Consider the following 12,576-nt stretch of genomic DNA (forward strand, 5'->3'; position numbering starts at 1 on the left):
GGTGCATTAACATATAATCCCCACTCACGGTGGAGGATGGAGATTCAGATAAGAAGCATGGAAAAGCCAAAAAAGAAGCAGGGGCGTGCATTTCATTAGGCAGTCACAGCAGACATTTTCCTCACAGCTTCCACTTTTTTCCCCTGCTGATTAATTAAGTTACGAACTGTTAATGTCGTCACGCAGCACCTCTATCAGCTCACATCTGTCAAATGTTTTATCCTCTCAGAGCAAACTGAAACGCCAGCAGATTCTAGCAGATAGAAGAAATGCCAGCGCTCTCTTTGACGCCTCTTTTTAAGGCTCAGAATCATTTAAATCGGAATAAATGAACACAAGTGAGCAAACGGTCATATCCTCATGATGCCATAGACCTTTTTTATTCATTTTTTAAGTTTTCACAACAGCAGCAGTGCTTTTTGTGCTCCATCCGGGCTGGATTTCATCCTGCAGAGCAGAGAGCAGTTACAGTGCATCGCCAATGTGCGCAGAAGCGTTGTACAGCAAAAAGCTAACCTGGATGAAATGCAACTTCCATTGGATTGACAGAGCCACCAGATGAATTTCACACTGAGCTGATCGATACTGTACACAAAGAGGCGACTCGTCACAGAGCTGGATTTGAGCACAATGGCTATCCTACGTCCAAATCGAATCCCAGAGTGGCCGGCGTTCAGTTACAGGAAGAGGTGGGATCTCTTCGAGAGAAACTGCACCGGGATTTTCTATTTTTTAAAGTGGATAGACACTTTCACTGTTTCTATTGGGGAATCAAACTCATTAATTTCAGTGTTCATCAGGAACAGCTCAGTGAATTTTCCCTCGTTAAAGGAGACTGATCCTGCTCTTCCTTATCTTCGGAATGTAGTCGTTAAATGTGCCCAAGTTTCAAATAACGCAGTAAAAAGTGAGTAAAAATAATCTCTGTCGGCCAAAAGTAACAATTTTAATCCCTCAGCTGGCTTCTGCAAGCTAATCTGCCTTTTTTTGGTAGGTGGGTCTTAAAAAGACAGGAACGGGACTATTTAAGGGCCAGTATGAGCTTAATAAGGATTATTTTGAACCAGGATTTATCCAAAGCTACTCTCGTGGAGTCTCAAAATAAAAATATGGGGTTAGGCAGAAGCAGAATAGGTCTCCTTTATGCTGAGTAGAAAATTCAGCCTTTTAATTTTGATGGAAATGTTTAATATATATAATATATAGCTTTCTATCTGAGATATATCAATACCATTCTTTCTTTTGTATGTCAGCACCTGCTTAGCCTATCTTAGCTTAGCTTAGCGCAAAAGCATAAACCAAGGGGAGAAAGCTAGCCCACGACCTTTCACCTTTAAAGCTTGCATACTCTCTCTAGATTTGAGTAAAAGAGATGTGATGCTAGCTGTTTCTCCTTTGATTTCAATATTTATGCTAAGTTAAGCTAATATTATCACCTCCTGACTTCACATCAAAGTCTAAAGATCTGCTAGATCTCTGTAGCTACAGGGGCGCATACGGACCATTGAGGGTAACAAAAAAAAACTAAAAAAAGAGAAAATCTTCTTTTCAAAGACAGAAGTGGCAGAATTGTAGATTATAAAGCCGCACATTTGTGAGGAAATGTTTCATTATAAGTGAAAATTTAGATTTTTGTGAAATTTCTTTGCGAAATTTGTGAATTTATACAAGGCTAGTACGATATTAGAAACTCACCTTGCTCTCCAAACTGTTTATTTATTTCTACATGTTATTTCAGACTCTTTAGTGTTGCTGTAGCTGCTCCTGACCTGATAGGAGGGAAAAACTGTCTGACAGCATTGTGTGAGTGTGACGATAAATATTTGGATGACTCGTCTTGAGAGTGGCCTTAACCTTTTCCTTTAACCCTAGGGCAGAAATCCAATAACCATTTAACATTTTCCATAAATTACCTGGACGTGGTTCCAACCTGCTTTCTGGGATTATATATGTTCAGGGCATTGCTGGAAATTTTACAAACACTGAGGTCAAATTAAGAGTCAAATGCAACTCAGTAAATAATGATCCATTCATTTTTAAAAAAAAAAAAAAAAGTTTTACATTTTATATATTTAATTTTTACATTGTATTTGCTAATTTATAATAAATAATTTGTTAATTTCAAGTCTACAATATAGTAAAATACTGTAAATCACTTGAATGTCATATGTTGTTGGCCCAAACTGAGCAGAATAAGCTTTAAAAACTAACCAGTGTGTAAACTGGGTATAACTGTTCAACCAGAACTCCAAGAAATGACACCTAAGACTGTGCAGTTAAGTTGGATCTTAATTTCTTGGACAAGTTCAGCTTCCTGTTACGAAGCATATATAATGAAGATAAAATAAATCAGATTCACAATCAATTTTCCTTTACTTTTACCCTGCAAAAAAGCCAAAGTTGCCATCACCCTGAACTGTAGTTATTTCATTTATTCAGCTGAATTTAAAGTTAAAGGGTGAAAAATCCACTGTCATTCCAGAGGATTTGAACCATCCTTTCAGCTGTTCCCTTGTTTGCTAATGAGTCACTACATGCTTGATTTGGATGCCCTTCCTGATTGATCCAGGCTTGAGACCATCAGGCAGGGTTTTTATCTCTCCTGCCGGCCTTAAATTAGGGGTTCTCTCCCACGTTGGGTGAATAACTAGTACACCACACAGCCACAGTCGAGCAGCCCTAACAAAACCAAGCCAATGACCTCACTGCCTCTGCTATGGTCCTGCACATGTGTGGCTTTTTTTTCATCCATAAAATGAGTTTTTACATTTTTTTAGAAGCTGCAAGCAAACAGATTTTCTTTTTTTTAAGATTTTTTCCCTTGAAATGTTCTTTTAAGGGATCAGCAGCAGCAGCTACAGCCTGACATTTAACATGTGATTTTGATCAGAATATCGTGACATTTTCCAGCTTTTTAAAAATAAATAAATTTGCACAACTTTTGAGGTGTGGAAGACACAAATGCCAAGAGATGGGAGTCTGCATCAGCAGCCTTTAGAGTCAGATCTGAATTGTTTGATTCTGATATGAGATGGCACATTAAAAGCAAACATCAACACTTAGGAATGCATCTTTAGAGAGATCTGGTAGATAGGTTGGGTTTTACAGTACCGGCTCCTCCCTCTCTCTGAGATTAGCACTATTTTACAGTATGACCAAGCAAAATCCAGCCTCTTTTTTTTTTGACAAATTAATGTAAAAATCACACTGATGCATACAGATTCATACAATTACACTCAGTTCTGAGCCATGGTTAAAGGTGAACATCAGCCACAGCAAGAAAAAGAAACAGAAATACACACACTGGCCACAAGAATAAACCAAATTTGGATCTTTTCCCACAAACTAAAATCATGCCTTTGCCCCCGTTAGGGCCAGGCACATTTGAAGAACTGAACTAAACATGTTGTAGGCACCGGTATTTCCCCTTATTGACAGGAAAATGAAACACAAATCTTATTTTTTGCCCTTCGGGCTCATGGTAGCTTAGTCTTAAGCTGTTTGTGCTTACGAGCCAACTGACGCTGGCTGTCAAACTCTTATGGCAAAGTGAGTCTGTATGCTGCAGCCAAGTGCAGCACATACAGGCGGGGGGTGGCCCCCTGCATGGGGAAGGGGGAGCTTTCTCGGAGTCTATATAGCAACACAATCACCTGTAAACGAGTCACACGCCTTACACTCACTGACACCTCTCATCTGCACCAACATCCTCAATAGCAGCACAGGCCGGGAGGCGGTCCGTGTCCACCACCTGCACCACCTATCAGGCATACGCTCCTTCTGGAGCCACTGTACCATAAAGAAATCTGGCTTTGGGTGATGGCAACTTCAGGAGAAGGGGAGGGGGGATTGGGGGGGAGTCGATGTCGGGTTTGACTCAATCCTGGTATTTTACAGATGGGAGCTTGGGAGCTTGAAGGAGGTCGTGGGGTGTGTGTGTGTCGGGGGCGGGGTAAAATCATGGCTGGCATCGTCCTTCACGCCCTGAAGCATCTGAACCGTATCAGTTTGTGGAAAGCCTGCTTGAAGTCCTCGTTGGACATGGTGTAAATGATGGGGTTGATTAAGGAGTTGAGGTAACCGAGCCAGGTGAAAATGTCAAATAGCTCCGGGTGGAAGCAGGAATCGCACAGAGGCACTAAAAGAGTGTAAATGAAAAACGGCAGCCAGCAGATGATGTAGGCTCCGAGGATTATTCCCAAAGTTTTGGTCGCCTTCTTCTCCCTGGCGGCCGAGATGCGCTTCTTCTCCAGCAGCGCGTCGGACACAGTGACTTTGACTTGGCTCACGTTCGCGGACGAGGTAGTGTCACAGGAGGAGGAGTCGTTGGTCCCGTAGTTCAGGGACGTGGTGGACGCCACCGAGCCGGGGGAGTTGGTGATCAGGTGCGCAGAGGTGAGTCTCTTCCCCGGCTTGTTGTGCGCCTGCTTCAGGATGCGCTTCCGGGCTTCAACGTATATCCTCCCGTACAGGGCGATGAGCAGCAGCGTGGGGATATAGAACGCGCCGAAAGTGGAGTAGATGGTGTAAAAAATGTGGTCGGTGTTCACGTTGCAGCTCGTCACCTCCTCCGCCTTCACCTGGCGCCAGAAGAACGGCGGCAGGGAGATGGAGATGGCGATCACCCAGGCGGTGGCGATCATCCCGGCTGCGCGCGCCGGCGTGCGTTTCTTGGAGTACTCCACCGCATCCGTGATGGCCCAGTAGCGGTCCAGCGCAATTACGCACAGGTGCAGGATGGACGCGGTGCAGCACGTGATATCCGAGGACAGCCAGATGTCACAGACCACCTGCCCCAGCGTCCACGTCTGGCTCACCGTGTACAGCGCGCTGATGGGCATCACCAGGATAGACACCAGTAGGTCCGTGACCGCCAGCGACGCGATCAGAAAGTTTGCCGGCGTGTGCAGTTTGCGGGACTGGTAAATGGTGGCGATGACGAACGCGTTTGAAAGCGTCGTGGCCAAAGTTATGAGCGCTAAGGTGACGGCCAGACCCGCCTGGAGAGCCACGTTACTGTCCTTGGGCTCCGCTTTCGCCGTGAAATTGGCATGGGTGTCGTTGGTCGAGATGTTTAGCAGCTCTCCGTAGATGGCAGGAGTCGGTTTAAGCTGATTGGCATTCTCCATCCCTCCACCTTCCCCGGTCAGACCCCGCTGTCATCGAGCGCAAAGGAGACCGCTCCGAAGCCCCTCAGATATTCATCCACCGCGCGCGTTTCTCGTCTCCATCTCCAGCACTTATCCGACACATTTCTGCCTCCTCCTCTTCATCCTGTTCGCGTCACTCGCGGCATGTTTAACATAAAAACTCTCTGATCAACTTAAATATCCAGCAGCTGAGAATTAGAAGGCTCAGAGGGCGGCCTCTCCATCATTCTCCGGTCATTTTCTCTCATATTGGACTCTTTTTTTTCAGTATAAAACAAGAAAGCGGGGATTTCATCCGCGTTCAGCTCTCCTCACAAGTTCAGAGCTGCTCAAGTCTGACTCCAGGTTTTATACTGCCAACGCACCGCACGCCTATCTCTCTCTCTCTCTCTCTCTCTCTCTCTCTCTCTCCCTCCCCTTCTTTTTTTTAATCTCAGATGGTTAAAGGACTCTTGCAAATATTTCCCCCCGAAAATGTTCTATTCTTTTACATCTCAACCAAAGAGTCTGTGAGCAACGAAGACACAAGAATCCATTTAAAGCATCACATATTTATAGTTTTGGGAGGTTCTATTCAGTTCAACAACAGTTGCCTCAAGGTGCTATATACTTAACACCCTGCAATAATACAAAGTCTGTACTGAGGAGTCAGTTACTACCCAATCAGATACTTTCCTGATTTTTTTAAAGGGGGGATCAGTATCTGAGTTTATCTGTAGGTTACCTGTAAATGAGTGAAAAAGCAGCCAATGTCCAAAGAAAACTTTGAAAGACCACAAAGTTGAAGAACTGCTACTTATGACCACTTTTTAAAAAATGACAAGAAAATCTGGTTCCTTGGAAGCAAACTAAAGAAATGCAGATCCCAAAGAGTTGATTCTGTGTCCAAATGAACAGAATCAACTTTTTGGGCTTTACTTACCTGGATGATTGAGCATGCATCAAGACATAAAGAAATGCAGAGTAGTTGAACCCATTTTCTACAACTCAGACTCAGTTGTAGTCTGAGTTGTAGAAAATATATCTCTGTAGCTATCTGATTAGAGACTTATTTTCATGTTGTATTCATAGATGGGTTTTCATTAGTTTAGGATTTGGTGCATTTGATATCCTCTGCTGTTGTTGTTCCTGCATCATCGTTATCATAATAATTCTTTAGTTCAGAGCTTCACCTCCAGCAATCCAGGAGAAGAGATCCAGAGATCACATTTTGGATCCACAGCCAGGAAACTCAGGTGATCTTAATCTAAATGAGTGTAGGCTGCAATAATATAAAGCTTTAAAGTTATATTGTGTGTCAAATCTCATCGCTAAATGTCAGTAGATTGCAGTTAGTCTCAGTTAGCTGCTCTTAGCTTTTGTTAGCTGCTGTTAGGCTCTGCTAGCTGCTCTTAGCTGCTGTTAGCTTTGTTAGCTTCTGTTAGTTGCTGTTAGCTGGTGTTAGTTAAACTGTGCTTTGAGTGGCTGTTACATTGTTGGACTTGATGCTTAGTGAATAAACTGTCCTATGATGTGAGAATCTAATCAAACTGTTAAAAGGAAAGTGTGACTTAGGACATTTAAGCCTAACATTCGCTGGCGTAATGTTAGCTTATAATATGATGTTGTTGTTTAGCCATGTCATGTATCTGCTTACAATAACTAATTGCAACAGTATCGGGACTAAATGAGCATGTTTATGCATGTTTGTGTGTTAGAGCTAACTTCAGTTCAGGAGAGGCTTGAGTTGAGGAAGAAAAGGATGACATTTTATGAAGCTCTCCTTCGAGTACAGTATTTTTTTTTTCTGTGAAATAATAACCTCAAAAAACGACTGACTGCAACTTTAATGACATTTTGATGTGTTTCTTGCTGCTACAGTTTTATCTGAAGTCTTCTTGGATGTCTCCAGACAAATGTTTGTTTGTTTCATATCCCGGTGTGACCTTGTTAAGGAACATACTGTAAATGCTGCCAGCGCAGACGTCTGCTGTTACTCTCCTCGTCTGTTCTCCTTTCATGTCCGTTTGAACACAGGACGGCTGGAGGCGGCAGCAGCAGGTGCTCGGCATCGTTGCCGTGATGGATTGTGGTCACTGAGGTCACACGGTTTCGATGCTCTGCAGCCTTCAGGTCCTATCAAGCTGAAAATGGAGAGACTCACAGAAGCCTAAACTAGCGTGGCAAATGTTTTCTTGGCAGGCCTTCAGATAACAACTGTGTCTGAGTAACACACTGTTTCCAGGCCGCACTGATACTCACTAAGAATCAATGAAATAAACCCCATGCATGAGTGCAGCTAATTCAACATAACTCAGTTGTTTAAAAAAAAAAAACCAACCATTTTCACAAGTCATTTTCATCTTCATGGTCATCATATGTTAATTTGTGGTAATTCTGAGTGGTTTTATAACCAGTTTACATGTGTTTTGGGAATTTGGAGTATCTCTATGAATATTTGACATCAGTTTTTGGTAAGATTGAGTATTGTTATGATCTTTAAGGTTGTTTCTAATTATTTTATGTCAATATGTGGTCATTTTATCCATTGTATGAATAGTTTGAGTGTCTCTGTGGATGTTTTACAACAGTTTTTGCTCATTTTAATTATGTTTATGGTGGCTTTAAATCTGTGTGCAGCTATTCTGAATGCCTTTCTGACTATTTTATGTAAATATGTGGTCATTTTCTCTTAATTTGTGAACATTTTAAGTAAATTTATTGTTATTTTACATCTGTTGATTTTTGTACTGTGATTATTATGGGTGTCTTTCTGGCTATTTCAGGCCAATTTGTGGTGTTTTTGTTTGGTGTTTTACACTCACTTGGTGTTGGTTCACTCTGCGGTAGAGTATCATTTCCTGTTCCTCATTTAGCCAGCAGATCATCATTTAGCATGGAAAGTCAGTTTATTGCTCTATTTTTTAAAAAAAGCCCTCCGTAAAGCTAGAACATCTTATTATTCATCACTGATCGATGGAAATAAGAACAAGCCTAGGATTCTCTTCAGAACTGTAGCCAGACTGACAAAAAGCCAGTATGTAGACTCTTTTCCTTCAGTTGATCTTTCTGAGTTAACTTCAGGAATTACTTCCTTCAAATCATCAACATGTCTTTTAGACTCCATTCCCACAAGACTGCTCAAAGAAGTCCTACCATTAATTAATGCTTCAGTCTTAAATATAATTAACTTATTTTTAACTCCTGAGCTGCAGTGGTTGGAATCATATCTATCTAATAGACTCCAATTTGTTCATGTAAATGGAGGGTCCTCTTCAGGTTAATTATGGAGTTCCACAGGGTTCAGTTCTAGGACCATTTCTGTTTGCATTATATATGCTTCCCTTAGGCAGTACAGGGCTCTAGACTAACTTTTTGACATGGGCGCACCGGTACGCCTAACTTTAAAAATTTAGGCGTACCGGCACAAAAGTTAGGCGCACTCAAATTTTTCAACCGCATCGCTTAACACCGCAGTTTTACATGTGCACTTTCTTTGGGGGGAAGTCCATACAGACAATATTCATTTCTAAATTCTTAACTAACAAACTTGTGCTTAAAGTGCTTTGTAAATATTGTAGAAAATGTTAAACTTAATCATCATCTTGGCCTGACGACCTGTTTGCTGCTGCCTGCTGCTGAAAGGCAGTGGGGGGAGGGGACACTTGGGCAGTGCATTTATTGCAGCATATAATGTGTTTCCTGGATACACTGTGCTTTTTCAGCATTCAAAGATTGATGGCACCGTGTCAGAGCTGGCTATGAATTTCAGACGGATCAGGCCTTAACTTAACAAAAAAGTTATCAATAGTTCTTTTCATCTTTTCTTTTTACCCACAGCTACATCCACTTCTGTCAGGCCTAGGCTGATCAGTAGGGCTGGGTATCATCACTGATTTCTATAATCCATTCGATTCCGGTTCTCAAAGTCCTGATTCGATTCAATTTAGCCTTAGACAGTCAGAAATATTATAATTCTGATCATTTATCAGTACTGATACATGTGAGACTTCATCAGAATTGTGAACATCACAGCAGATGCCTTTGTGTCAAAGTAACAGAATAAAACACAGAAAAACATGAAGGAGATTTTTCTGGTCTGGCTTTTTAGAGCAGATAACCTTAAAAATATTCTGCAATTTTGCATAATTTTAAGAAGTTTAAATTTCTTCAGTATTGAACAGCAGAAATTAGGCTTTCTTGTCCGAGGTCATTTAAGTGAAAAAAGAAAAAGACCGCGCCGTAAACAACGGTAGACTGGTGGGTAATAAGCGAATGAATAATGCAGAAAACAGATTTGAGATGGGAAACTGTTCTTGAAGTACAGAGAGAGAGAGAGAGAGAGAGAGCTGTGCATGAAGTGTGATTTTTATCGTGGTGGAAGCAAAACAGCAAAAGTAAGAGGGAATTCATGACGACATTGATCAAATGTGAAGCGTAGTTTGTTGCTTCTTTTGCTGCTGGCTCTGTGAATTTTGGTTGGAGAGAGACAAAACCTGCAGCTCAGAATCAGCGCAAAAAGACGTAAACACAGCGCGGACAATGGGCTCGGTGAGCTCCGACAGCGTATCCGTGTATGGGCCGTCGGGTGAGAAAGCCGAGAAAGACAAAGCTGATTCTGATGCGTCGGGTCCGCGCTGTGTTTCCGTCTTTGTGTGGAATCCGTTAATGAGTTTATATCGCCTTATTCAAGCTACTCACCTCCCTCTTCCACCTGCACTTTCAACTGGACCACGGCCAATCACAGAGGTCCCGCCCCTGACTATCTCTGATTGGTTTAGTCCACGATAGGGGAATAATGTGTGTCTGGAAGGTTGCAGATTTTTTTTTTTTTTGTTACCCGAAAAGTTGGTCGCACCGGTGCGACCAAATATTTTTTTTAGTCGCACCACTGAAAAATTTGGTCTCATTTGCGACCAATTTGGTCGCACTCTAGAGCCCTGCAGTATCATCAGAAGGTATAGGATACATTTTCACTGCTATGCAGATGACACCCAACTTTATCTATCTATGAAGCCAGATTCACATACCAATTAGTTGCACTGCAGGAATGTCTTAAAGCCACAAAGACCTGGATTACCTGTAATTTTCTGCTTCTAAATTTCAATAAAACTGAGGTTATTGTACCCAGCCCTGAAAATGTTAGAAATACGGTATCTAACCAGATTCTAACTCTGGATGGCATTACCTTGGCCTCCAGTAACACTGTGAGGAACCTTGGAGTTATTTTTGACCAGGATATGTCCTTCAATGCGCATATTAAACAAATATGTAGGACTGCTTTCTTTCATTTTTTGCAATATCTCTAAAATTAGAAATATCCTGTCTCAGAGTGGCGTGAAGTGGTTCAGAGTATCTATGGCGACTTTATGTAGTTTTGTCATAATCTTGAGTGTAATTGTGATTTTATATGTTCTTGCTTATTTTATTTTTTTGTGTTTTATTTTCTTGTTGTTGTTTTTACATCTGTGTGTATTTATTCTAATTGTCTTTGTGGATAATTTATGTCAATATGTGGTCATTTTGAGTGTCTCTATCATTATTTTACATATCTTTTCGGTAGGTCATTATTAGCACTGTTGCCTGGGTTCGAATCGACCATCTGGCCCTGGTCTTTCTGTGTGGACGTTGCATGTTCTCCCTGTGTCTACCTGGGAGCCAAGTAACTGTCTTCTAGCTTAAATTACAGGCTATTTTACAGTTTAATAAATGTTCGTATTCAATCAAGGTTTTCAGGTTTAAATGTGGATTTAGGCTGCAGTGTACGTGACAAGTTTTTAAAAACTGATGTTAAAGACATGTTGCATGTGAATACTGTTAATAAAAAGCTGTAAAGGTCGAGAACGATGAGTTTTTTGGGGGCAAACAAGGAACAAAGGAGCTTCAGCAAACGCTCGGACAGGAAACAGGGTCGACATGTCAAGCAGCCGGTGTTATTAAATAACGTCAAACCACCTTAGAGAGACATCAGTAAAACTTTGCCTTAGTTTAGCTGAAGAATCCTGTGGACACTTCTTTCCCTTCAGCAAACGATGTTCAATTTTTAAGGTCTGAGCTTCCAGCAGTAACAATCAGAGCAAGATTTTCAGCATAAATCATTCAGCACACTTCATCTCTCTTTCTGTCCACGCTGCGTCCATACTGTGCAGCTCAGCCATCTGAGTCAATGCAATGCTCCCCTTCCTACACCCAAACTCCTGCCGACCTTCACCCGTACACCTGCACGTTGCAGACACTCAGAAATGAATTCTTCTGGAAAGGCCTCGGTCTCAGCGGGGGACTGAGGCGCTCAGTGAACCAAAAGGGCCTCTGTAACGAGCTGCTGCTTCTTCACAATGAAGAAGAGCTGGCTGGCTCATTTCAGCAGCAGCAAACATCCATCTCCATCCAGAGTGGAGGCGATTGTGGGATGCAGAGCTGGAGAAACAAACACAGCTAAAACTGCTAAGACAATAAAATGTTTCTAAGGACAAGAAACTAATTTCATTTTCTTCAGTTGGGTCCAGGAGAGAGGGCAGGTACAAGGCTTGTTGTTGTTGTGTGTCTCTTTGTGGGTGTTGTACCTTTTCTTCTTTGTGGTCATTTGTCAGTTATCATGACTGTGAATCTGCTGGGTTCACTTTGTGATTATTTTACATCTGTTTGTGGTCATTTTGCCTCCAGTCGAGGTGGTTTGGGCATCTGATTAGGATGCCTGCTGGGTGTGGCATTTGGGTGTGTCCCATTGGGAGCACACAATAAACATGTGGCTCAGCTGGCTCCTCGGGCTCCTTCTTGAAGAGCTGGAGGTGGTGGTTTGGGAGGACATGTCTGTTTAGACAGCTTGAACCAGGATAAGCGACAGAAAATGGAGAATGTAGGTGAATAAAAATGTTTGGTTTTTTTTTTCATTTAGCATTAAGGTTGAAATAATTCTGCCTGGAGTCTGAAATGATTTCCACACCGATAAAAATGCTGTGACTGCACCTGAGACCGGCGCAGCTGTGTTTCTGCAGATGTTAAGGCAGTGTTTTTGCCATGCTTGTTCAAACTGACTGATATGCCGTTGAGGACACTTCAGCATTTCATTCAGCAAACTTTCAAAAGGTTAGCCATCACTGCATGGAAATGTTGGTAATTTCCAGTGAATTAGACAATTCTTAGCTGAACCAGGAGAAAAAACTATAAGCTGCTTTTTTCCTGCTGAAAACACCGTTTGTAGATTTGATGTTGAACGCAGGAAGCCAGGTTGTAATTGATCCTTAATATCATGCAGATCCAACATGTGTATTTGAGTTTTTACCACTGTGGTAGCTTTGCAAGTGAAATACATATAAATATATTTGTGTATACATGACACTGTGACCTCAAAGGTCCAATAAAAATATTTTTAAATGGTAACATTTTAAACTGTGTATGTGTCTCCAGTTACCTTTTAGTCTTTTATATTTTTTATCTTTATTTTTTT

The 12,576-nt window shown here is 41.8% G+C and overlaps 2 protein-coding genes across 2 annotated transcripts in view; one reads left to right on the forward strand and one right to left on the reverse strand.

Annotated features, from left to right (window-relative positions):
• Positions 1-2,178: 2,178 nt before the first annotated feature.
• LOC134643152 (5-hydroxytryptamine receptor 1B-like) lies at positions 2,179-5,450 on the reverse strand. The gene has a single exon (XM_063495405.1). The coding sequence runs from the start codon at positions 5,127-5,129 to the stop codon at positions 3,978-3,980; it is 1,152 nt and encodes a 383-aa protein (XP_063351475.1). The 5' UTR covers positions 5,130-5,450; the 3' UTR covers positions 2,179-3,977.
• Positions 5,451-9,671: 4,221 nt separating this feature from the next.
• mei4 (meiosis-specific, MEI4 homolog (S. cerevisiae)) overlaps positions 9,672-12,576 on the forward strand; it is a 59,905-nt gene continuing 57,000 nt past the window's right edge. Inside the window, exon 1 of the mRNA XM_063494685.1 lies at positions 9,672-9,717. Coding sequence (XP_063350755.1) covers positions 9,672-9,717 — 46 coding nt within the window. The remainder of the gene's footprint in view (positions 9,718-12,576) is intronic.

Source organism: Pelmatolapia mariae, linkage group LG15 (genome assembly GCF_036321145.2).
Source record: "Pelmatolapia mariae isolate MD_Pm_ZW linkage group LG15, Pm_UMD_F_2, whole genome shotgun sequence".
NCBI lineage: Eukaryota > Metazoa > Chordata > Actinopteri > Cichliformes > Cichlidae > Pelmatolapia > Pelmatolapia mariae.